We start from the raw sequence: 25,695 nt of genomic DNA, 5'->3' as shown, positions 1-25,695 counted from the left end.
GGTTCCATAATGCCATGTTTGATCAAGTACAGTTTCAGGGAGTCGCTAACAAAACTTACTTTTCTTTGCTTAGAAGTTTCCAATCAGTCACATATACGGAACAATAATGTGAGAAATTGGCTTTACTTTTATTCATTGTAAATTCCATCTTAACAGTAAATAAAAAGTATAGGGTTTTGTCTCACTCAAAACAAGACAATAAGGAAATGTAAATCATGTATGACACAGAACGGCTGACTTACATCTCACTGTCTGCTCACCTCAGTTTTAAAATTTAACTCAATTTAAGTGACAGGAGTTGCTGCTGGAAATAGCTAGGAGCTTATAGCTTATATGAAACCCTTGGTAAAATAATATTGTCAAGACTTTGATCTCTGTAAGTTGAAAAGAAAAGCAAAAATTTAAATATACTCTATTCTTACTGCTTCGGTTTGATCAAACACATCAAAATGTATCAATTTTAAGAATCTCTCAGAGACATCAGAAAGTACGAAGTATATGCAGTGAAGGCCAAATTACACTATGTAACCAACTTTGTAGTGTACAGCAAGATTGCATTTCGTTCACACTTAGTTTATCTCAATACTAAATGCAAACAACTAAGATTTTTCCTTTAATTGAGCTTGCCTTGGTTTGTTACTTTCTTCTTGGCTTTGCAGGCTCAAGGTTTCCTGATCTATTCTGATTACTGCAACAACCACCCTTATGCTGCCTCAGAAGTCAGTAAACTCCTGAAGATACAAGATTATGCCTTATTTTTTGAGACCTGCCGACTGCACCAGCACATGCTGAACCTTTCACTGGATGCCTTTCTGATAATGCCAGTGCAGAAAATCTGTAAATACCCATTGCAGCTGATGGAGCTACAAAAGGCCACCGAATCCTGTCACATGTAAGCATCAAAATGCTCATTAGTCTATTATCACAGCAGAAGGAATAGTCCCATGTAATCAATTGGTATTCAATCTAATAGCTAGATTTTTGATTCTCAATCCAATTTTATGAATGATCATTTAAATCTGTCCTATTATTTTGCTTATTTTCACAACATTGGATGGAACTTCTAAAAAGGAACAGTAAGATGTTCCATTTTTACCACACAATCATATATGATCTCATCCTTTAAGGTCAAGGTGCTCTCAGAGATGACCAATGGATGAGAGACAGTGCAGGCCACAGAAAGAGATTATGCTGAGGTTGTTAAAAAAAAGGCAAATCTATCCTCATGCTGGTGAGCAACAATCTCTTATTGACTATTCACATGAGGGGGTAGGAGAGAGCATTCACAGAGCAATACAAGCTCGTTTCTGGTTCTAAATATACTCATCAACAGTCATCACTGACAATGTGCATAATGCATTAATATAATGGGATTTACCATTATCTGACAGGCCAGACCTGTTCATTTCAAAGCAACAGGCTCAAAATCATGTTTGGCTTGTGCTTACCATTCTCACAGCTTTGAACCTGTAGATCAACTGATTAATAAAGATTCATTTGATCAGTGGCTTTTATTATTACCTCGGCAATGAATTTTAAAAAATGACAAATACCAAAAATCATGCCTTTACCTTTGAAGTGACTGGATTGTCTACTGTAGCTCAGGCTTTATTTAACAAATATGAACTGATCGCAATCATTGAATGCATTCAGCAAAGCAATGTTGGCATTCCTGATCACTTACGTCTTCAATTGAGCTGAAAATGTGTTGCTGGAAAAGCGCAGCAGGTCAGCCAGCATCCAGGGAACAGGATAATCGACGTTTCGGGCATAAGCCCTTCTTCAGGGCTTATGCCCGAAATGTCCATTCTCCTGTTCCCTGGATGCTGCCTGACCTGCTGCGCTTTTCCAGCAACACATTTTCAGCTCTTATCTCCAGCATCTGCAGACCTCACTTTCTCCTACGTCTTCAATTGAACCAAGCAGATTTTATCAAAGCAAAGTTTTAAAAAAATCAAATGCTGTACATTGATGACAATCTTCATTGTACTGAACAACATGATTTATACTATTCCAAAGACTGGAAGTGTTACACCAGTGCCAATTCCCATGATCTGCCAACGCAAGTCCAAACTAAATTGTTCAAATTTGACACTGCTTTGTTTAGTTTCTCAATATTCCGGGCATTGTTGTGCAGTAGATGTAAAGGTAATTGTCTACCTCACTGTTGTCACTCAATTTGTTTTTCAAAATGGTTATAACAATCAAGCCCCACAATTCTCGGGCTCACCATTTGGATAAAAGCTTTGATTCAATCACCAAAACAGCTGCCAATTTTTTTTTGTCCTTTTGTACTACTATCCAGGATAAAAGTGACTTTCATATGGCTTTTAAAAGGAACTCAAAATAATCTGTTTATTAAAAAGCAAAACCTATCTCTAAAAGCAAGTATAAACAATGGTTAATATCTAAGTTATAATTTGGGATTAGAATTATATCCCCTTTTAATCTCATACAGACACACAACACAAAAGACCACAGACTCTGCAGTTAATTTAATGTGAAAAAGGGTCAAAAGTAAACCTCTGTTGGTCATAGGTCCAAAAACGAAGGATAGAATTTGATGAATTCTGAGAGTCCATTAGGTTTCTTGTCATCGATAGCAAATGCTTGATAGTTATTGACTGATGAAGGTCTTCAGTTCCAAAATGAAATCAAGCTGGGTCCATACCTTTGGAAAGTGGTCACAGTTCAGTTTTTCAGTGTTTATAAAGTATTCAGAAGTACTGATATTTAGAAACTTTTCTCAGATTTCTATGAACTTCAATTTAGAGAGACAGAAAAGGATTTGCAGCTTCTGAAGTTTTCTTTCTTTCTAGGTCTAAGTCTCTGAAAACAGAAAAGCTTTGTGAGGCAATCACCTGCATATAGGCCCCCAAAGTATATTTTTACAAAGCTGAGCTTTCCAGCAATTAGGGCATCAACACCCAACTCTTAACTAGCTGAAAGTTCAGTAATCAGCAGGTAGATCACTGCCCATATTAAAAGGTAGACTTCATTTCTGAAAAGATGTGACATCAGAAAGTGTCCAAACAGTTCAATATCGTCCATTTTTTCACATTATCCATAAATATAAAAATACTTTCAACATCTGAGACATACAATATACTAATTGTCACTTCTCCATTCATTGAGGGATTACAAAAACGTAGGTTCTGCCACAACAGCAATGAAGAATATTGCCAATGTGATTAATGAACGCAAGAGACGAATTGAAAATCTTGATAAGCTCCCGAGGTGGCAGAATACCGTTATGAATTGGAAGGTACTAACTGGGATGAGTCAATAAATCTTACTCCTCCTAATCTTCTTTACTTTTTAATCCCTTCTCTTGAGTAAGATTAATTTTGTTATTTCCCTTTTATAAATTAGTATATAACTAATACTATATGAATGCATTTATTTTCATTCTCATTGAGATTATTGTGCACATTAATCAATATCATTTTATACATGAATCTACATTAATCTAATTTCATAATCTGTAATAACACTTCTTCAATTTTTTTCAGTCCTGACTGAATCAAGGACTAAAAACTGCATGTTCATCATTCACTTGCTTACCACTTGCTTAACATCAATCAATCAATGCCTTCGCTCAGATAATATAGCTGCCCCGATTGCTCCTTATATGTACCATCCTTGTTAGCACCACCTAAGAATTAAAACCTTCCCAATGATCCCCTGTCTTCTGTTGCCTTTCGCTATCATTTGTTTTGGAAAATGGCACTTGACTCTCACAATCTCTGTTACTCCGAGTGAAAATCTCATCCAGCACATTCCTCAGAGTCACCTCTAACTTTTCCCTATCCTACTCAACTCTTTCAAGGCCTTCACCTTTGCTCCTATTGACTGCTTCCCTCCATCTTGACAAACTGAATAAAACCTTTGCAAATACACAAACTTACCAAAGGAAGAACTATTGTTATACTAATCATCACTTAAACATGGCATGTGTCCCATTTTTTATTCTTATCCTCAAGCATACTGAATCAGTGTACCTTCCAACATTTACCATTCCAATGTGACACCAGTCACAAAATTATAACTATCACCATATCATACCTTTCAGCACCTTTTGCTAACTATCCCTTTAGTCAACCTTGTAAACTCCATTCCACGTTCCTATGAAGGCTCATGTCAACTTGGTAACCCTGACATCCATCATGTACCTCAACATCAATCGTCGTTGCAAACATTTATTAACTTCAACCAATCCCCTCCCCTTTCATTTCTTTTACCTCCGACAGTCACTCTCACTATTACAAAAGATTATTTACACAGATGCAGAGTGACTCAGTCAATCACCCCCAAACTCTAATCATTGAAAAGTCTTCTTCACCATCTAATACCAACCACATTGCTTTGTCTTCCCATACTCACAAAACCCTTACATTAGATCTCTCATTAATTTGCAAACTTACCATTCTTCAATGTTACATATATCTACCTGTCACAAGAGAACCTACTTAGTTATCGTCTCAGTTCTGCCTATCATATCCTATTCCCACCAAACCACACATCAGCTTCTACCTATTTTTACTACTGTTGTAGTCACTATCTTAATTCCCACAGATCTGAAGACTGTAAATTTTAAGATAATTATGACGCATCCATCAGCCAACTAGATCCTGTAAACATATTTTCCACATGCACCTTTTGAAGACTTCTCTGGAACCACTTTGCCTTGAATAAAGCATTTCCTATTCTTCTAAATGCCAGCAGATACAAACCAACTTCCCCTCACAAGACAGTTTGCCTATTCCAGATATTAATCTAATAAATGCTCACTGAAGTGTTTTCAACACATTTACCTTCTTCCTTAAAAAAGATCAATACATTGCACAGAACTCTAGATATGTTCTCAAGAATGACCTATATAAGTGAAGCAACACATCTATTTTTGTATTCAACACCCCTTACAATAAATACCATTCTACTAGCTTTACTTAATACCTTCTGTATCTTCATATGATTTTCACACTAGGATGTCCAGACATCTCTGCATTCTAGAGCTCTGCAATCTCTTATCTCTCATACGTAATATGTTTATTTCTTATTCTTCCTGCCAAAATGGACAGTTTCGCATTTCCCTACAATATGCTTCATTTGCCACACCTTTACCGATTCAGTTAACCACACCCTTTTGCAGCGTCCTGATGTTGTCTTCATACCTTTCCCATTTATTGTTGTGTTATTGGCACTGGAAAAGCACAGCAGGTCAGGCAGCATCCAAAGAGCAGGAGAATCGACATTTCGGGCATAAACCCTTCATCAGGAATGCAATGTTGGGGGGCAAGGGGGCTGAGAGATAAAGAAGGTAGTTGGGAAGGCGAGAGGGAGATGCAGGTGGGGGGTAATGGTGATAGGTCAGAGGGGAGGGAGGAGCAGATTGGTGGGAAGGAAAATGGACAGGTCGGACAGTTCAAGAGGATGGTGCTGAGTTGGAGGGTTGGATCTTGGATAAGGTGGGGGGAGGGGAGATGATGAAACTGGTGAAGTCGACATTAATGCCGTGTGGTTGGAGGGTCCCAAGGCAGAAGATGAGGTGTTCTTCTGTCCTCATTCCCTGTCCTTTCATCCAAATCACTCATAGAAATGGAAATATGTTGAGGCCATAGCACTGGAATGTGGCACAATTTGTCAACCAGAAAATGTCCCATTTACACATACTCTCGGCACCTATTAGCCAGAGAATTTCCTATCCATACCAAATGTTATCTTTACACCATGAGCTTTTACTTTCTACAACGACCTTTGATGTAGCACCTTATAAAATGCCTTCTGGAAGTCTATGTATGGTAGATTGAATGATTCTCCTTTTTCCTTTTGACAGATGTTCAACTATTGGCTTGTAGTTTTCTCCTTTCTGCCTTCCTCCTTTTTCAATAAAGGACTTATACTTCCTATTTCCCGTTCTAATGGAATTATCCCAAAATCCAGGTCATTAAAAAATTACCATTGCATTAACTGTCTAACTAGTCACTTCTTTTAATACCTAGGATGAAGTCCATCAGGGTCCTGGGGGATATTTTAACCTTGCAGACTCAACTACTTTCTCAGTACCCCAATGACTCTAATTTTTTTTGAGTTCCTCCTTCCATTCCATTTCCTGTTTATAGCTATTTCTGCGATGTTGCTAGGTCCTCTATTGTGAAAGCTAGTTCAAAATATCTGCTCAATTCATTTCCTATTTCCTCATTTTCCATTATAAATTTATCAAACTCACTTTTTTATAGGAGCCCCATTCATTCTATTAACTGTTCTTTATTAAGTATTTGAAGTAACTATTACTAAGTGTTTTTTACACTGATGTGCTTTCATAACTTTTTAGCCAATTGTTTATTTTAAAATAAACTGCCCAATCTTCTGACTGGCCACAGTTCTATGCATAATTACATGCTTTTTCTTCTGGCTTGGTATTACTTTTAAATGTTTTATTTAACCATGGATAGTGGGTCCTTTCCTTGGACTTTTTCTTTCTTGTTGGAATGAATGCGATCTGTGTTTGTTGAAATATCCCTTTCAATGTCTGTCACTTTACTTCTATCGACCTGTTTCTTTACCTAATTTGTTATTTCACTTTAGTTCTATTCCTCCACTATGTCTCCTAATCTGGTAACTGACACCATGTCATCAGACTGTCTTACTGAGATCAAAACATGGATGTGTCACAACATCCTTCAAGTTTTAACACTGGGAATATCAAAGCTTTGTTTTAGGCCATTAACACAAACTGTGATCAATTGTCGATGCTTCAATTCCCTCTCCTACCACTCCCCCAGAGTAAATAAAGAGATGTTAACCTTGGTATCCCACTGGAGCTTGAATATCGTCAAGAAAGCCTAATGGTATTAAATATTCTCTACCTTTGATCACTGTGCCACTGAAATTCTTAGCCATGCTTTTGACACCTGTTTAATTAATTATTACATTGCTTTCCTTCTTCATAAATACCAAAACATTGCAACCTCAGGCATCCGTATTTTCCTCAGCCATCAATCACTTTCTCACACATTCACATTGGCTCCTTATTTTTCAATTAATGCTTCACTTTTTACTTAGCAATGATGGTAAAATTGTTGGTGATTGCCAACAACCATTTCATCCAGAGGAAAAAGCCTGAGAGAGACAGAGATGCAATTCATACCTCACATTCATGACTTGTAAGACTTTATGTCAGCACTTGAGTTAACATTGACAATATATCCTTGAATTTAGACCCTAATATTTTGAAAAAAAATACAAATAATCCAAAATCATTTTACAAACTTTCTTCTGTATAATATGCATTTAGTTGAAACCTTTGGTTGATTCAGTCTCTATTCTTCAATGTAAAATGACATGTTGTGTGCTAACTATTATGGGAAAGTGGTCCTCATAGATTTCTTTCTGTTAGGGAGAAGATCTTTTGGAACGTAGCTCTGAACTAATCCAAAGTGGTGAATTAATTGTGATCATGAAGCCACAAGGCAAGAGCAAAGACATGATAGTCTTCCTCTTCGACCATCAAGCAATCTTATGTAAGAAGGTAAAATCACAGCCAGGCAATAATCTTTGCTTAAGAACAAATTCTGTCCATCAGTGTTACTTATGAATAATCATAAAAATTTGTAGAGGGGTTTAGAAGATTTTGAGTTTTTAGGGATGCAAATGTGGTTCACTTTTTCTTGTCATCTGCATGTTATTTGTGTTAGTTTGCAAAACATTTTTATAGCATAAAAATACACATCCTACAATGAAGCTTTAGGCTGTTGATGCTGGTAATTAGAATTTGGACAATGGGTCACCAGCAATGTTTCCACTCATTTTAGTTGTTCCTGCGTGGACCTCTGAGTTTTGTGCATGGTATACTTAATCAAGAGTGGCATTCATATGTTGAAGGATAATGTGGTGGATTTCCAAGCAGTTGCATGGCTGTACAGCTCACAGGGAGCATTGGTCACCAGGAATATGCTTCTCTGCAGGCAATCCCCATAAAGGTTAAGGTAAACAGTGCTGAGCTAGGCAGAAGGTAAAGAAGCTGGGTTGACGTGAATGAACATCAAAGTTGGTCAATCACCAGAAAAGCCTTATTCAAATGCAGTTACATAAGGGGGTAGGAATGATGAGCAAACATCCAATGATGGGAATTTATCCTCTGGCCTCCTTTACACTCTGTGTAAAGAGATTACAACTCTCTATCTAGTTCTCCCAATCAAAAGCTCCAGTTTTGCCTGCCTCTCTCATTGAAGTATTTGAGGTGGGAAATTAGTTGATGAGGGTGGTAAAGGTGGCAGTGGCAGTTAGATTGTGTTGGGTTGGGTAGAATCCCTACAGCATGGAAACATGCCCTTCGGCCCAACAAGTCCACACCGACCCTCCTAAGAGTAACCCTCCCAGACCCATTCCCCTACCCTATATTTACCCCTGACTAACCTACACATCCCTGAACACTAGAGACAATCGAGCATGGCTAATTCACCCTAACCTGCACACCTTTGGACTGTGGGAGGAAATCAGAGTATCTGGAGGAAACCCATGCAGACACGGGGAGAATGTGCAAACTCCACACAGTCACTTGAGACTAGAATTGAACCCGGGTGCCTGGTGCTGCGAGGCAGCAGTGCTAACCACTGAGCCACCGATAGGGCAGGAGTGTTGAGGTCCTAATAGACTCCAAAAAATCAGCTATGCCTCTTTAATCTCAAGTGGACTATCTCAAAGGAACGAATAGTAAACTTTCGATGAAAGATGAGAAAATTCAACGCAGTAAGTCTCAAAAGAAGTTCCAAACTATACCCTCGAATCTCATTAGGAAGTCTTCAGATTATACACTATCCACTGCTCCTGAACAATGGTGCTCCCATTGATGGTGAGAACAGCCAATTATGCCGTGTCATTATTACATTGGACACCCCCGAGATGGATATTGTAAACATCTGTGACATTTGAAATCATAGAAATCAAGAAAAACACTTTTTTCATGAAAAAGCAAACAGCAAAGTATTTGAGAAAAGGAATTGGGAAGTCATAGAGTCATAGAGATGTACAGCATGGAAACAGACCCTTCAGTCCAACCTGTCCATGCCGACCAGATATCCCAACCCAATCTAGTCCCAGCTGCCAGCACCAGGCCCATATTCCTCCAAACCCCTCCTATTCATATACCCATCCAAATGCCTCTTAAATGTTGCAATTGTACCAGCCTCCACCAATTTCTCTGGCAGCTCATTCCATACATGTACCACCCTCTGCGTGAAAAAGTTGACTCTTAGGTCTCTTTTATATCTTTCCCCTTTCACCCTAAACCTATGCCCTCTAGTTCTGGACTCCCTGACCCCAGGGAAAAGATTTTGCCTATTCATCCTATCCATGCCCCTCATAATTTTGTAAACCTCTATAAGGTCACTCCTCAGCCACCGATGCTCCAGGGAAAACAGCCCCAGCCTGTTCAGCCTCTTCCTATAGCTCAAATCCTCCAACCCTGGCAACATCCTTGTAAATCTTTTCTGAACCCTTTCAAGTTTCACAACATCTTTCCGATAGGAAGCAGAGCAGAATTGCACGCAATATTCCAACAGTGGCCTAACCAATGTCCTGTACAGCCGCAACATGACCTCCCAACTCCTGTACTCAATACTCTGACCAATAAAGAAAAACATACCAAACGCCTTCTTCACTATCCTATCTACCTGCGACTCCACTTTCAAGGAGCTATGAACCTGTGCTCCAAGGTCTCTTTGTTCAGCAACACTCCCTCGGACCTTACCATTAAGTGTATAAGTCCTGCTAAGATTTGCTTTCCCAAAATGCAGCACCTCACAATTATCTGAATTAAACTCCATCTACCACTTCTCAGCCCATTAGCCCATCTGGTCCAGATCCTGTTGTAATCTGAGGTAACCCTCTTTGCTGTCCACTACACCTCCAAATTTGGCGTCATTTGGCGTACCTCTTATGCTCACATCCAAATCATTTATGTAAATGACAAAAAGTAGAGGACCCAGCACTGATCCTTGTGGCACTCCACTGGTCACAGGCCTCCAGTCTGAAAAACAACCCTCCACCACCACCCTCTGTCTTCTACCTTTGAGCCAGTTCTGTATCTGTATTACAAGGATTTTCCTTATACAGCTCATTCTGCTATAATGCGACAGTTGTGTTCTTCTGTGACCTCACGCCATTGAGAATCGCGCTGTACAATATCGCTAATAGAAAATCTCTATGCTCATTCAGTAGAAAGTTTGCATTATCCAAACAATGTCCACAATTCATCAATCGCGTTATAGCCAATTCATGCTGACAAACGCACATTATAGCAGAACAACCTGTATCTAAACTAAAACTCTTATTTTTGTGGAAGGGGAGCATGAAAATTATTACTCTTGCGAAAGATAATCTGAACAGATGTCGTCTCAAATAAATCTGGATGCCACGAATCACTTAGAATCATATTTTCAGACAATTAGCCATAACACACAATGTCAGATAGAAACATGTCAACAATGTTGTGACAATGAGGAATTACTCTAAAGTGCCAGAAATAGCATCAACTAATGTAAATTAAAAACTTGCTTTCACTCAGTTGAGAACTTACCATGTATGTGACATATATAAGCATGCAAAATAGTGAAAGGCATTGGATGTTGATATGGCACTGTTGAGAAAAGCAGGAACCCAGAACAGGACAGGGGTAGTGTTGAGAAAGTCTATTTATGCACAGTAATATGTGTTAATTGCATATTAATTAAGTCATTAATTACAGAGGTGGAAGGCATTGAAATAATAAATACTTAGAACACTTACAAAGAGACATTAAGATTTTCTCTTTAGCCACAGCATCCCTTTAACACACTGTTACCTGATTAATTTGGTTATTGTTTAACTGAGATTACGACTGCCTGAAAGGGTAGTAGAAACAGGTTGACTTGTAACTTAGCAAATAAAGAAATATATTCTAAAAATGTTTGCAGTATGGTTAATTTACAGCAGTAGAGTGGCAACTGCTGTATTAGTTAGTTTTCCAACGGGCCACATGTTCTCCTTCTAATGCTATAAGATTCTACAGACTGAATTTTAAGGGCCATCTGCAGATGGGAAAATGGATATGTGAACACATAAATTAGGGTGCCCTTCCATCATTGACATGCCCACTTGCCAACCCACCTGAAATAACTTTAAACGGCTGCTACCCCATCACTGAGTCACCACTTATTTACATGTGGGGAGTCCTTGACATTGATCCAGCTCCCTCAGAACCAGCTCTCAGAATGAACAGAACCTCTGACATTCCTGTTTACATCTATCAGCCAGGGCTCCCAAATTGGACCAGATTAACAGCCCCAATCAGGGAACTCATATTCTGTGAGGTCCATCTGGCTGATCTCATTATCATCACTACAACCCTCCCCATTTGAGTCTGAGGACATAGGCTGGTTCTTTCTGTTGTGACTTCTTCTGGCGTGTTTTGGCACCGGGTCAAATTCCTCCAACTTGGCCTCTGATATGGACTGCATGTAAGGCACAGTAGCTCATTTCTTGTGCTTGCTCTTGAAGCATCTCGGAAAAAAAATCATTCTCTTCTTCAGGTAGAGCATGGACAGGAATGGTTGTTGCAGGTGCCGGGATTTAGATGTTTCAGTAAGAACAGAGAAGATGGAAAAAGAAGTAGGGGTGTGGCATTGTTAGTCAAGGACAGTATTACGCCTGCAGAGAAGATGTTTGAAGTCTAATCAATTGAAGTAGTATGGGCTGAGATTAGAAACAGGAAAGGAGAGGTCACCCTCTTGGGAGTTTTCTAGGCCTCCAAATAGTTCCAGAGATTTAGAGGAAAGGATAGCAAAGATGATTCTCGATAGGACTGAGGGTGACAGGGCAGTTGTTATGGGGGACTTCAACTTCCCAAATATTGACTATAGTTCAAGTAGTTTACATGGGTCAGTTTTTGGTATTGGGTAATGAACCTGGCCAGGTCGGTGAACACTTTGGTGATAGTGACCACAATTCAGTTATGTTTAATTTAGTGCTGCAAAAGGGATAGGTATACACCAGAGGGGAAGAGTTACAGCTGGGGGAAAGACAAGTACGATGCAATTAGACAAGATTTAGGATGCGTAGGATGGGAAAGGAAACTGCAGGGAATGGGCATGATAGAAATGTGGAGCTTATTCAAGGAACAGTTACTGTGTGTCCTTGTTAAGTACGTACCTGTCAGACAGGGAGGAAGTTGTCAAGTGCAGGAGCTGTGGTTTACTAAAGAAGTTGAATCTTTTGTCAAGAGGAAGAAGAAGGCTTATGTTTGGATGAGATGTAAAGGCTCAGCTGGGGTAATTGAGAGCTAGAAGGTAGCCAGGAAAGACCTAAAGGGAGATCTAAGACGAGCAAGGAGGGAACATGAGAAGTTGTTGGCGGAGAGGATCAGAGAAAACCCTAAAGCTTTCTCTAGGTATATAAGGGATAAAAGAATGACGAGAGTAAGATTAGGGCCAATCGAGGACAGTAGTGGGAAGTTGTGCATGGAGTCAGATGAGATAGAGGAAGTGCTAAATGAATGTTTTTTGTCAGTATTCACACTGGAAAAAGACAATGTTGTCAAGGAGAATACTGAGAAACAGACTATAAGACTTGATGGGATTGAGGTTCACAAGGAAGAGGTGTTAGAAATTCTGGAAAGTGCGAAAATAGATAAATCCCCTGGGCCAAATAGGATTAGATTAAATTTTCTACAGTATGGAAACAGCTGTGGTTCTGTTCGCCGAGCTGGAAGTTTTTGTTGCAAACGTTTCGTCCCCTGTCTAGGTGACATCCTCAGTGCTTGGGAGTCTCCTGTGAAGCGCTTCTGTGGTGTTTCCTCCGGCATTTATAGTGGCCTGTCCCTGCCGCTTCCGGTTGTCAGTTTCAGCTGTCCGCTGTAGTGGCCGGTATATTGAGTCCAGGTCTATGTGCTTGTTGATGGAGTTTGTGGATGAGTGCCATGCTTCTAGGAATTCCCTGGCTGTTCTTTGTTTCGCTTGCCCTATAATGGTAGTGTTGTTCCAGTCAAATTCATGTTGCTTGTCGTCTGCGTGTGTGGCTACTAGGGATAGCTGGTCGTGTCGTTTCGTGGCTAGTTGATGTTCGTGGATGCGGATCGTTAGCTGTCTTCCTGTTTGTCCTATATAGTGTTTTGTGCAGTCCTTGCATGGGATTTTGTACACTACATTAGTTTTGCTCATGCTGGGTATCGGGTCCTTCGTTCTGGTGAGTTGTTGTCTGAGAGTGGCTGTTGGTTTGTGTGCTGTTATAAGTCCTAGTGGTCGCAGTAGTCTGGCTGTCATTTCAGAGATGTTCTTGATGTATGGTAGTGTGGCTAGTCCTTTGGGTTGCGGCATGTCCTCGTTCTGTTGTCTTTCCCTTAGGCATCTGTAGACACACTCAGACAACGAGCATCCAAGCTACAAATCTTCTCACAAACTTTGAGTATGGAAACAGGCCCTTCAGCCTAACAAGTCCACACCAACCCTCTAAAGAGTAACCCATCCAGACCCAGTCCTCTACCCTATATTTACCTCCTGACTAATGCACCTAATGTTATGGGCAATTTAACATGGCCAATTCACCAAACCTCCACATCTTTGAACTGTGGGAAGAAATCAGAGCACCCAGAGGAAACCCACACAGACATGGGGAGAACGTGCAAACGCCACACAGTCACGCAAGGTGGGAATTGAAACCAGGTCCCTGGCACTGTGAGGCAACAGCATGGGTGCCACCATGCCACCCACAATGGGATCTATCCTAGGGTTTTCTGGGAAGCCAGGGAGGATATTGCCAAGCCTTTGGCTTTGATCTTTATGTCATCATTGTCTACAGGAATAGTACCAGAAGACTAGAGGATAGCAAATGTTGTTCTCTTGTTCAGGAAGGGGAGTAGAGACAACCCTGGTAATTATACACCAGTGAGCCTTACTTCGATTGTGGGTCAAGTGTTGGAAAAGGTTATAAGAGATAGGATTTATCTCATCTCGTTTGGAATAAGTTGATTAGGGATAGTCAGCACGGTTTTGTGAAGGGTAGATCAAGTCTCACAAACCTTATTGAGTTCTTTGAGAAGGTGACCGAACAGGTGGATGAGGGTAAAGCTGCAAATGTGGCGTATGTGGATTTCAGTAAGGCATTTGATAAGGTTCCCCATGGTAGGCTACTGCACAAAATACGGAGGCATGGGATTGAGGGCAATTTGGTGGTTTGGATCAGTCATTGGCTAGCTGAAAGAAGAAAGAGAGTGGTAGTTGATGGGAAATGTTCATCCTGGAGTTCAGTTATTAGTGATGTACCCCAAGGATCTGTTTTGAGTCCACTGCCAGTTGTCATTTTTATAAACAACCTGGATGAGGGTGTAGAAGGATAAGTTAGTAAACTTGCAGATGACACTAAGGTCAGTGCAGTTGTGGATAGTGCAGAAGGATGTTGTAGGTTACAGAGGGACATAGATAAGCTGCAGAGCTGGGCTGAGAGGTGGCAAATGGAGTTTAATGCAGAAAAAGTGTCAGGTGATTCACTTTGGAAGGAGTAACAGGAAGGCAGATGGTCTAATGGTAAGATTCTTGGTAGTGTAGATGAGCAGAGAAATCTTGATGTCCATGTATGTAGATCCTCAAAGATGCCACCCAGGTTGATATGGCTGTTAAGAAGGGATATAGTGTGTTAGCTTTTATTAGTAGAGGGATCAAGTTTTGGAAGCATGCAGTCATGCTGCAGCTATACAAAACTCTGGTGTGACTGCTCTTGGAGTATTGTGTGCAGTTCTGGTCACCGCATTATAGGAAGGATGTGAAAGCTTTGGAAAGGATTCAGAGGAGCTGGGCTGAGGAGTGGCAGATGGAGTTCAACCCTGCCAAGTGTGAGGTTGTCCATTTTGGAAGAACAAATAAGAATGCGGAATACAGGGTTAATGGTAGGGTTCTTAGTCAGGTGGAGGAACAGAGGGATCTTGGGGTCTATGTACATAGATCTTTGAAGGTTGCCACTCAGGTGGATAGAGTTTGTAAGAAGGCCTATGGAGTATTATCGTTCATTAGCAGAGGGATTGAATTCAAGAGTCGTGAAGTGATGTTGCAGCTGTACAGGACTTTGGTTAGGCCACAGTTGGAGTACTGTGTGCAGTTCTGGTCGCCTCACTTTAGGAAAGATGTGGAAGCTTTGGAGAGGGTGCAGAGAAGATTTACCAGGATGTTGCCTGGAATGGAGAGGAAGTCGTACGAGGATAGGTTGAGAGTTCTCGGCCTTTTCTCGTTGGAACGGCGAAGGATGAGGGGTGACTTGATAGAGGTTTATAAGATGATCAGAGGAATAGATAGAGTAGACAGTCAGAAACTTTTTCCCCGGGTACAACAGAGTGTTACAAGGGGACATAAATTTAAGGTGAAGGGTGGAAGGTATAGGGGAGATGTTAGGGGTGGGTTCTTTACCCAGAGAGTGGTGGGGGCATGGAATGCGCTGCCCGTGGGAGTGGTAGAGTCGGAATCATTGGCGACCTTTAAGCGGCATTTGGATAGGTACATGGATGGGTACTTAATCTAGGTTAGAAGTTCGGCACAACATCGTGGGCCGAAGGGCCTGTTCTGTGCTGTATTGTTCTATGTTCTATGTTCTATGTAGGAGATTTACTAGGATGTTGCCTGGTATGGAGGGAAAGTCTTATGAGGAATGTTGAGGGACTTGAGGCTGCTTTTGTGAGAGAGAAGAAGGTTGAGAGTAAACTGGACTGGTTTGATGACTTAATTGAGACATACAGATAATCGGAGGGTTAGATAGGATGGACAGTGAGAGCCTTTTTCCTTGGATGGTGATAGCTAGCACGAGGTGGCATAGCTTCAAATTGAGGGGTGATAGATATAGGACAAATGTCAGCAGTAGGTTCTTTATACAGAGAGAAGTAGGGGGGGGGGGTGGAATGCACTGCCTGCAACAGTAGTAGGCTCACGAACTTTACGGGAATTTAAGTGGTCATTGGATAGACATATGGACGAGAATGGAATAGTGTAGGATAGATGGGCTTCAGATTGGTTTCACAGATCGGCACAACATTGAGGGCCGAAGGTCCTGTACTGTGCTGTAATGTTCAATGTTTATTGGTGGCAAAGGTGTTGAGGTGGCGTCACTGCCATGTCCATTTCAGATTCTACATATCCTCAAAGCTTGATGCACGGGGAGAAAGCGTGAGTTCTGGAACAGTCAATAAGGCTGTTGAGGAGCCGAGTGCATTTTGCTCCCACTCTATTTGTGAGTTTGAAACTCTCACATGGTCAGGACTGTTGCCCCTACTCAAAGTTTATACATCGCTGGACTTGACCTCATGGCGACAATGCCTCTTATCCATGCAGAGTTAATCCCCTAGTTCCGACAAATCTCCTTTCATGAAGTAAACTGTCTCTTTTGCTTCATGGACTCTGGAGTTTGGCACTGGCTTCCTCATGCTGTTTCCCCCTCTCCCCTATGTCTGGGAAGATCAGATTTTAACTGGTGTGGAATCTTCTCTCCATTAGCAACTCTGTTGGAGCTATCCTTGATTTTGCATGAGCAGTGGTCCTATAATCAAATAGGAACTGAGACCGTTTTGTATCTAGTGAAGCTGTAGGCTTTTTTTTAGGCTTGCCTTTGAAGTTTGGACTGCTCCTTCTGTCACATAATGGATGATGCACAGTACGGAATTGTCCTTATATGTTGAAACCCATTGGACCTTAGGAAATATTCAAAATCCCTGCTGGTAAACAATGGCCTATTATCTGTGACCAACATTTTCAGGAGTCCGAAAATGGAAAGGATGTGCACAGTTTTTCTATCATTGTCCTTGTGTCTGCTGAATGAACTCGATGTACTTTGAGTAGGTATCCACAATGTCTAAGAACACTGAGCGCATGCAAGGGCCTGCATAGTTGACGTGCAATTGAGTGCAGGGTTTACTCTGCCATTCCCATGAAGTGGAGATGCTGCTGATGATAGAAGCACTTTTGACTACAAATCCATCAGGAAGTGGTCAGCACGTAGTGTCCTTGAGACCTTTTGGGAAAAGGAGAGGTGGATCCTGTTGAGCGGTTCAATGGGCAGACTGTCAGTCATTTGGCAGAATGCCTCATCACCAGAACTTTCCAACAAGCACCAAGACATGGCTTGGCTGGTGGTGAGAAGGGCTCTGCCTGTGAGATCCTTTATGTACGCCTGGAATCTCTGCCGCACCACAAGCTGCCCTCGAAGCGATTGCGGGGGGGATGAGACTGTCACACACCTCCTTCTGGAATGTGCCTACGCAAAGCAAGTCTGGAGAAGAATGCAGTGATGTTTGTCAAGGTTCGTCCCGAGCAGCTCCATGACGCGGGACTCCATGCTCTACGGTCTGTTACCCGGGTCGCACACCAAGATGAACATCAACTGTGTTTGGAGGATCATCAACTCGGTCAAAGACGCTCTTCGGTCTGTCCAAAACCTGTTGATCTTCCAGGTGAAGAAGCTGACCCTGGCTGAGTGTTGCGGACTGGCACATTCCAAGGTCCAGGACTACATGTTGAGGGATGCGCTAAAGCTTGGGGCAGCTGCCGCCAAGGTGCAGTGGGGAAAGACCACCGTGTAACGTCTGCCAGCCAAAGAAGAACAGGGGGCCTACTCAGTAAGTGGGCTCCGCTGACGCCTCAGCTAAATATATGGATGGTAAACACACAGACCTGTATATACGAATGATTAATTCCGATCTCTGTATGTAAAGAAATGGAATGTATACGTATGTATGGCATCACCAATTTTATAAATATCAAAATAATTTATGAGTAAAGTACATTTTTAAAATTAAAAAAAATCTTGCTGCTGGTAGTAAGTTTTGTCCTTGTTGATAAGCTGGGTACTGCCCTACCACCATGGCTATGTCTGCATCCAGTCCTGGCCACCAGACATAACATCTTGCCAATCTCTTCATTTTGGAAACACCTGGATGACCCTGGTAGATTTCAGCCAGTATCTGGCAGCGGCCTTTGCGCAGGATAATTATCCTTGTTTCCCTGTGACAGTGCACCATCCTCTACCGTCATCTGGTCTCTGGTTGTGAAAACCCTTCAGGTTCCCCCATCACCATCAGATATTTTAGTTTTGTCAAGATCGGATCTTCCTGTGTCCAAAGCCTGATTTTGTCAGCTGTGACTGGAAGTCTGCCCAGAAAATTTAAAACCATAATGGACTCTTCCAGTGGTGTATCTGCCAGCGGGAGGTGGCTCAATGCATCTGCATTTTCTACTTGGCCTCCCAGACAGTATTCCAACTTGTAATTGTTCGCAGTTACTATTAGAGCCCACCGCTGAATTCGGCCTGAAGCTATGAGTGGCACTTGCTTGTCTCATTAAGTAGACCTAGGAGAAAGTGAGGATTGCAGATGCTGGAGATCAGAGCTGAAAAATGTGTTGCTGGAAAGCGCAGCAGGTCAGGCAGCATCCAAGAAGTAGGAGAATCGATGTTTCGGGCATAAGCCCTTCTTCAGGAATGAGGAAAGTGTGCCGAGCAGGCTAAGATAAAAGGTAGGGAGGAGGGACTTGGGGGAGGGGCGTTGGGAATGCGATAGGTGGGAAGGAGTTTAAGGTGAGGGTGATAGGCCGGAGAGGGTGTGGGGGCAGAGAGATTGGGAAGAAGATTGCAGGTCAAGAAGGTGGTGCTGAGTCTGAGGGTTGGGACTGAGATAAGGTGGGAGGAGGGGAAATGAGGAAGCTGGAGAAATCTGAGTTCATCCCTTGTGATTGGAGGGTTCCTAGGCGGAAGATGAGGCCTATGTGAGGGACAGGGTAATTATCCAGCTGTGAAAAGCTGTTTACCGTTCATTTAAAATCCCCGCAAAGGCGAACTGACCAATTAGGCTTCAAGGTCGATATTACAGCAAACTGGACCGGTTTGATGATTCTTTCGTTTTCAAGCCTTCTGATTCCTGTCTCTAGTTTTACCATAGGTAAATGGAACTGTATGGGCCTTGTAGAATCGTGGATTTGTTTCCTGGTCGCCACGCAAGGTGGCCTTATCTCCTCTAATAGTGCCTAGAACTTCCTAAAAACTTCTGGTGTTTTAATTTGGACTTCATTCAGGCAGCCATTTTCTAATCGAAAAATGTTGAGCCAATGGAGATGAATCTCAACCAATTTCATCACATCAAGCTTGGGGCCAAGCCTTTTACTACAGTCAACGGGAACTGAACCAGATACTTCTCATAGAGACCATAACCAAAGTTATATCCTTAATCTGTCAAGGTTCCCTGGTATAACCTCTCAGTCTAGCTGAGATTTTGCACAAAGGTCAGTGTTGGAATCCAGAGCAAAGTTTGTTAAAGATGTTTTTGTCATCACTGAAGTGTCTGGTATCGACCTTCATTAGAAATGTTGACCATTTAACCAGACGTTTATTTTGATTGGTTCTGATTTGGATGTTGCTAAGCAATTCTACCAGATGTAGTTCGAAACCAGATGTAGATGGACTTTCCATGGTGTGCAGTCTCCATTTCCATCAGAATAAACTGCAACTTTTGCCTCATTCCCCAACAATAAAGCGAATTGTGGTGCCTGTTTGAAGTCCAGATGGGCTTCAGCTAGTAGACGCTTTTGAATGGTTACGTCATTAATCCCACATACCAAACAGTCTCTCAGTATTTCAGTAAGCATTAAACCAAAGTCACATGCCTCTGCCAGTTGTCTTAACCTCGTCAAAAATCTCGATATGGATTCCCCTGGTTCTTGAATTGCCGAATAAAACTGATAGTCTCAGAATAGAGAAGGTATGGAGTTGTAATATTCCTTAACCAAATCCACCTACTCTTGAAAGGTTTTGGTATCTGGTGCTTCAGGGAAAGTCAGGCTCCTAATAACCTGAAAAGCTGTGTGTCCACAAGCTGTCAAGGGAATTATTTGTTGCTGCTCATCTGCTCCAATGAAATTTTCCAGCAACAAATAACATTCTTTCTACATACTGGGCCCAGTCTTTAATGTCAGAATCGAATGAGTTAAGCTTCCCAAATAACGGCATGATGACAAAAATGCTTAACCCAACTCAAAGCTGACTGTTGCACATGAATTTCTTTCGGAGTGCGCTTTTCTCTCATCACCACTGAAATAACTCCACAGAGGCCAGTATACCATGTCCAAGTCACCCTTTATTAACATATGGAGAATCCTTGACACTAATCCATCTTCCTCAGAGTCAGCTCTCAGAGTGAACAGGACACCTGACAATTGATTAACAGGCCCAATCAGGGAACTCATATTCTTTGACGTCTATCTGACTGACCTTGTTACAATCGTTACACTACTCTTCTCTATCCTGCCATGATTTTACAGGCATGAGGGAGCCATTGAATGGGTTGCCTCTTCATGGCCCAATTCTAGCCCCTATTTGCGCAATTAATGCCTAACTGAGAACCAGGTCATTCAACCAGATCACTCATTTAACAGGTACTGATAGGTGTCTACACCCAACTTGTAGATCAGGTGGTTAATCCTGTCCAGTGCAGGTCAATGAAATTGAAGAGATGGATGTCCTCCCCATGGCCTCTGTGCATTGGAAGGGACTACATATCTGCTTTATTAGACATTAAGTTGGAATGGAAGCTAGATTGATAGATAACTGAAATACCAGAAATGCTTTGCAACTTGGAAAGTCAAGTGATGCCCATTTTTGGTGACACAGAAAAATATTGCTGGCAGAGCAGTGAAATTGTTTCATTATTCAGTCAGAGTAGCATTAAGAATCTTTGCGTTAAAGAAAAAACGCCAGATGATAGCCCTCAGAGCCGTAGTTTGCTACAGATTGGTGAAAGCAGTGCAACTGCAGTAATCCTGAGCTAGAATACAGAAAACATATTTTCCAACATACAGCACCTTATATTAACATAAACTAAACTCCATCTGCTGCTCCTCAGCCCATTGGTCCATCTGACCAAGATCCTGTTGTATTATGAGGTAATATTCTTCACTGTCCACTACACCCCCACTTTTGGTGTCACCTGCAAACTTATTAACTATACCTCCTATGTTCACATCCAAATCATTTATATAAATGATGAAAAGCAGTGGCTCCAGCATTGATACTAGTGGCACAACACTGGCATCCAGTCTGAAAGGCAACCCTCCACCACCACTGTCTACCTTCTACCTTCGAGCCAGTTCTGTATCCAAATAGCGAGTTCTCCCTGTATTCCATGTGATCTAACTTTGCTAACCAGTCTACCATGAGGAACTTTGTTGAGTGCCTTTCTGAAGTCCATCCAGATCACGTGCACCTCTCTTCCCTCATCAATCTTCTTTGTTACTTCTTCAAAAAACTCAATCAAGTTCATGAGACATGACTTCCCAAAACAAGCCATGTTGACTATTCCTAATCATCCCTCCCTTTCCAAATACATGTAAATCCTGTCCCTCAGGATTCCCTAGAACAACTTGCCCACCACAGATGTCAGGCTCACCAGCCTATAATTCTCTGGCTTTTCCTTACCAATTTTCTTAAATAGTGGCACCAGGTTTGCCAACCTCCAATCTTCTGGCACCTCACCTGTGGCTATCAATGATACAATATCTCAGTAAGGAGTCCAGCAATCACTTCCCTAGCTTTCCACAGAGTTCTAGGGTACACTTGATCGAGTCCCAGGGATTTATCTATCTTTATGTGTTTTAAGAATCCAGCACCACCTCCTCTGTAATATGGATATTTTTTGAGAGGTTGCTATTTATTTCCCCTCATTCTCTTTCTTCCATATTCTTCTCCACAGCAAACACTGATGGAAAATACTCCTTTAGTATCTCCCCGATCTTCTGCCGTTACATGCATAGGTAGCCTTGCTGATCTTTGAGGTGCCCTATTCTCTCTTTAATTACCCTTTTGTCCTTAATGTTTTGTAGTATCCCTTTGGATTTTCCCTAACCCTATTTGCCAATGCTATCGCGTGTCTCCATTTTGCTCTCCTGACCTCCCTCTTAAGTATAGTCCTACTGCTTTTATACTTTTCCAGGGATTCACTTGATATGTGTTGTCTATAGCTGACATGCACTTCCTTTTTGTTCTTGACCAAAACCTCAATTTCTCTTGTCATCTAGCATTCCCTGCACCTATCAGCCTTGCCCTTCATCCTAATAGGAACATACTGTCTCTGGACTCACGTTATCTAATTTTCCCATTTTCCAGCTGTCTGTTTACCTGCAACAACCTTTGAAAATTCTTGCCTAAAGATGACCTTCCTCCACTTTAGAACTTCAGATCCAGTCTATCCTTTTCCATCACCATTTTGAAACAAATAGAATTATGGTCACTGGCCCCAAAGTGCTCCCCCACTAACACCTCAGTCACCTGCCCTGACTTGTTTCCCAATAATAAGTCAGGTTTTGCACCTTCTCTAGTAGGTACATCCACGTACTGAATCAGAGGTTTTTTTGTTTGTACACATCTAACAAATTCCCCTCCATCCAAGCGATTAAAACTATGGCAGTCCCAGTCTATGTTTGGAAAGTTAAAATCCCATACCATAACCACCCTATTATTCTTACAGATAATGAGATTTCCTTACAAATTTCTTATCAATTTCCCAATGACTATTGGGGGGAGGATCGATAGTACAATCCCAATAAGGTGATCATCCCTTCCTTATTTCTCAATTACACCCAAATAACTTCCCTGGTTATATTCCAGAGAATATCCGCCTTAAATATAGCCACAATGTTATCGCCTATCAAAACTGTCACCCTCCCTTCTCTCTTGACCCCCTTTTTATTCTTCCCACAGCATTTGTATTCTGGAACATTAAGCTGCCAGTCCTGTCCATCCCTGAACCATGTCTCTGTAATTGCTTTGATATCCTAGTCTCATGTTCCTAACCATGCCCTGAGTTCACCTGCCTTCCCTGTTCGGCCTCTTGCATTGAGGTAAATGTCATTTAATTTATCAGTGTGACCTCATTCTCGACTTTGTTCCTGCCTGCCCTGTCTGTTTGACTTACTCTTTTTCCCAGCTGTACCAGTCACAGACTGAGCTCTTTCCTCACTATTTCCCTGGGATTCAACCCTCTCCCTAAATAGTTTAAATCCTCCTGAGCAATTCTAGCAAATCTCCCCTCCAGTATATTAGTCCACTTCCAATTCAGCTGCAATCCGTCCTTCTTGTACAGGTCACTTCTATCCCAGAAGACATTCCCATGATTCAAAAATGTGAACCCTTTTCACCTGCACCAGCTCCTCAGCCATGCATTGATCTGCTCTATCCTCTATTCCTACCCTCACTAGCATAGCACCGGGAGAAATCCAGATATTATTACTCTTGAAAGCCTACTTTTTAAATTCCTTCTGAACTTCCTATATTCTCTCTTCAGAATCTTTTCCCTTCCTATGCTGTTAGTTCCAATGTGTACAATCACCTCCTGCTGGTCCCTCTTCCCTTAGAGAATATTCTGCACCCTCTCCAAAACATCCTTGATCCTAGACCCAGGGAGGCAACACACCATTCTGATTTTTCACTGCCAGCTGCAGAAACGCCTGTCTGTCCCTCTGACTGGAGTCCCTATCATAATCAATTGTTTGGAACCTGACTTACCCATTGTTACATTAGAACTAATCTCGGTACAAGAAACCTGTCAGTGCTACATTCCCCTGAAAGTCCATCACCCTGTACATTTTCAAGAACAGCTATTTGTTTCAGATGGGGATAACCACAAGAGACTCCTGTACTACCTGCTTCCCTCTCCTACCTTTCCTGGTAATAACTCATCTATCTGACTATCTGGGGTTTATCTCCCTCCCTATAATTGCCATCCATCATAGCCCCTAGCTCCTGTAAATTCCTCATTGCCTCTGTCACTCTAACCGATCAATGAGATCTGACAGGATTCACAAACAAACACATTTCCTGCAGATATATTCATCCATAATACAAAACTCTCCCTAACCTCCTACATCTGACAGGAAGAGCACACCATTCTACTAAACACCATCTTTGCACCTTAAGAATGTACAGATCAAGAAAATAGCATAGTCTTACTGCTCTAAAAACAATACTCCAGGCTAACTTAGTACCTACATTTTATATTTTTAAAGTTTAATCAAGAGACAGATCTCAATAACATATAATTAAAAAAAACCTCTACTCCCTATTGTAGATTTACAAAAGAATAACTGTAAGGTTACAGTTTGAAAGCACACCTAACTCCTCCCGAGCTGAGAGCTCCCACACACAGCCTTTTCCAAGGTCAGCTGTGAATTTCACTTTTTGATTATTTTTCTTAGAAGGAACTCTGATGTCCAGACAGCAAAGGCAGCAGCTATGCATGTTACTGCTGGGTCAGACAGCAGTGTAGGTTTCCTGCTCTGTTTGAATTGCTGCCTATGTGGTCATTGCCTTTGTCTTTATTCCTCCTTGTTAAAGTGCTGTTGTTTGTGTGGTGACTTATGAAACAGGGGGCTCCATTGTCAACACATGTAAACTCAGTTAGATCATAACAGTTTCCACCCTACCCCTTCTTGCTCTGTCAAACAAGACCCCATTGCATCTCTCCAGGATCTACGAACTAAGCTCCATAGAGATTCCAGACTTGCCCAGGTATGGGAGAATTCATGATTCCTCTTCATCCGATACTCCCTACAATACCAGATATGTCCAGTGATCTTGATGGGGTGCCTGGCTTCCAATTGGCTGGCATCTCCATAAGTTGGAACTTCCTCTCGCAAATGTGGCTTATGCTAATTAAAGAGCTAGCATCCGGAAAATTAAAATGGAGAAAATTGGCCAAAATGAGAACTCCCCAAATCTACAAAGGGTTTCAGGGTGCCTATACTCAGTGTATATTTTAGCCTTATGTTTCTGTGAAATGGTTTTAGCTGTTGTTGCTAATGCTTGTCAAGTTTAATAGATCAACAGATTTTAAATAAACAATTGCATTGTGTACCATATTTCACAGGATATTCTACGTCGTGACATCTTGTACTACAAGAACAGAATAGATGTTGACAATATTCTGGTGGTAGACATAAACGATGGAAAAGATTGGGAATTCAATGTCAAGGTTAAAAATGCTTTCAAAATTCAAAGTAAGCTTGTAGATGATGAGGTGCATCTATTCTGTGCAAAGAAATCTTCAGAGAAACTGCTGTGGCTTCATGCCTTTGAGGATGAAAGAAAACTGGTTAGAAATGATGAAGAATCAGGTAAAATATGGTTTATGCTTGAGTTAAGAATACTTGTAGTTTGGCCTATGGCAAACGGGATTCTGTGCAGCAAATCAATAATTGGTTAACATGAGACCAAGCTCTAAGTCACTCTTGATCTCTCAAAAAGGTTAACTTTTGCCATGAACTGACAAGAATCCCATTTGATGGATCTATCCTCTCTGAGGTAGATAGAGTTAAAAATCACACAACACCAGGTTATAGTCCAACAGGTTTAATTGGAAGCACACTAGCTTTCGGAGCAACGCTCCTTCATCAGGTGATAGTGGAGGGCTCAATCCTAACACAGAATTTATAGCAAAAATTTACAAGTGTGATGTAACTGAAATTATACATTGAAAAATTGATTGTCTGTTAAGCCTTTCATCTGTTAGAATACAGTGATAGTTTCACTTCTTTCATTTTTAAAAAGTTGCATTTGCGGGTTAGCTGTTAACAATAGTGTTAGCTAGACAATATGTTGAAGGTGTTGGCCCCTGTGTTTTCTGTCTATGCAATGATGTTTAGATTG

The 25,695-nt window shown here is 41.4% G+C and overlaps 1 protein-coding gene across 1 annotated transcript in view; it reads left to right on the top strand.

Moving 5' to 3' along the window:
• Window positions 1-25,695, top strand: part of LOC122556295 (rho guanine nucleotide exchange factor 4-like) — a 108,905-nt gene that overhangs the window by 78,344 nt on the left and 4,866 nt on the right. Inside the window, exons 7-10 of the mRNA XM_087993920.1 lie at window positions 660-892; window positions 3,136-3,265; window positions 7,400-7,531; window positions 24,917-25,163. Of these exons, the coding sequence (XP_087850046.1) occupies window positions 660-892; window positions 3,136-3,265; window positions 7,400-7,531; window positions 24,917-25,163 (742 nt within the window). The remainder of the gene's footprint in view (window positions 1-659; window positions 893-3,135; window positions 3,266-7,399; window positions 7,532-24,916; window positions 25,164-25,695) is intronic.

The sequence above is a fragment of the Chiloscyllium plagiosum genome, unplaced genomic scaffold (genome assembly GCF_037043375.1).
Source record: "Chiloscyllium plagiosum isolate Xiang-an unplaced genomic scaffold, Cpla_swu_hap1 HiC_scaffold_13, whole genome shotgun sequence".
NCBI classification, from domain to species: Eukaryota; Metazoa; Chordata; class Chondrichthyes; order Orectolobiformes; family Hemiscylliidae; genus Chiloscyllium; species Chiloscyllium plagiosum.
The sequence above is the reverse complement of the archived record's forward strand: the minus strand, read 5'-3'. Positions and strand labels throughout refer to the sequence as shown.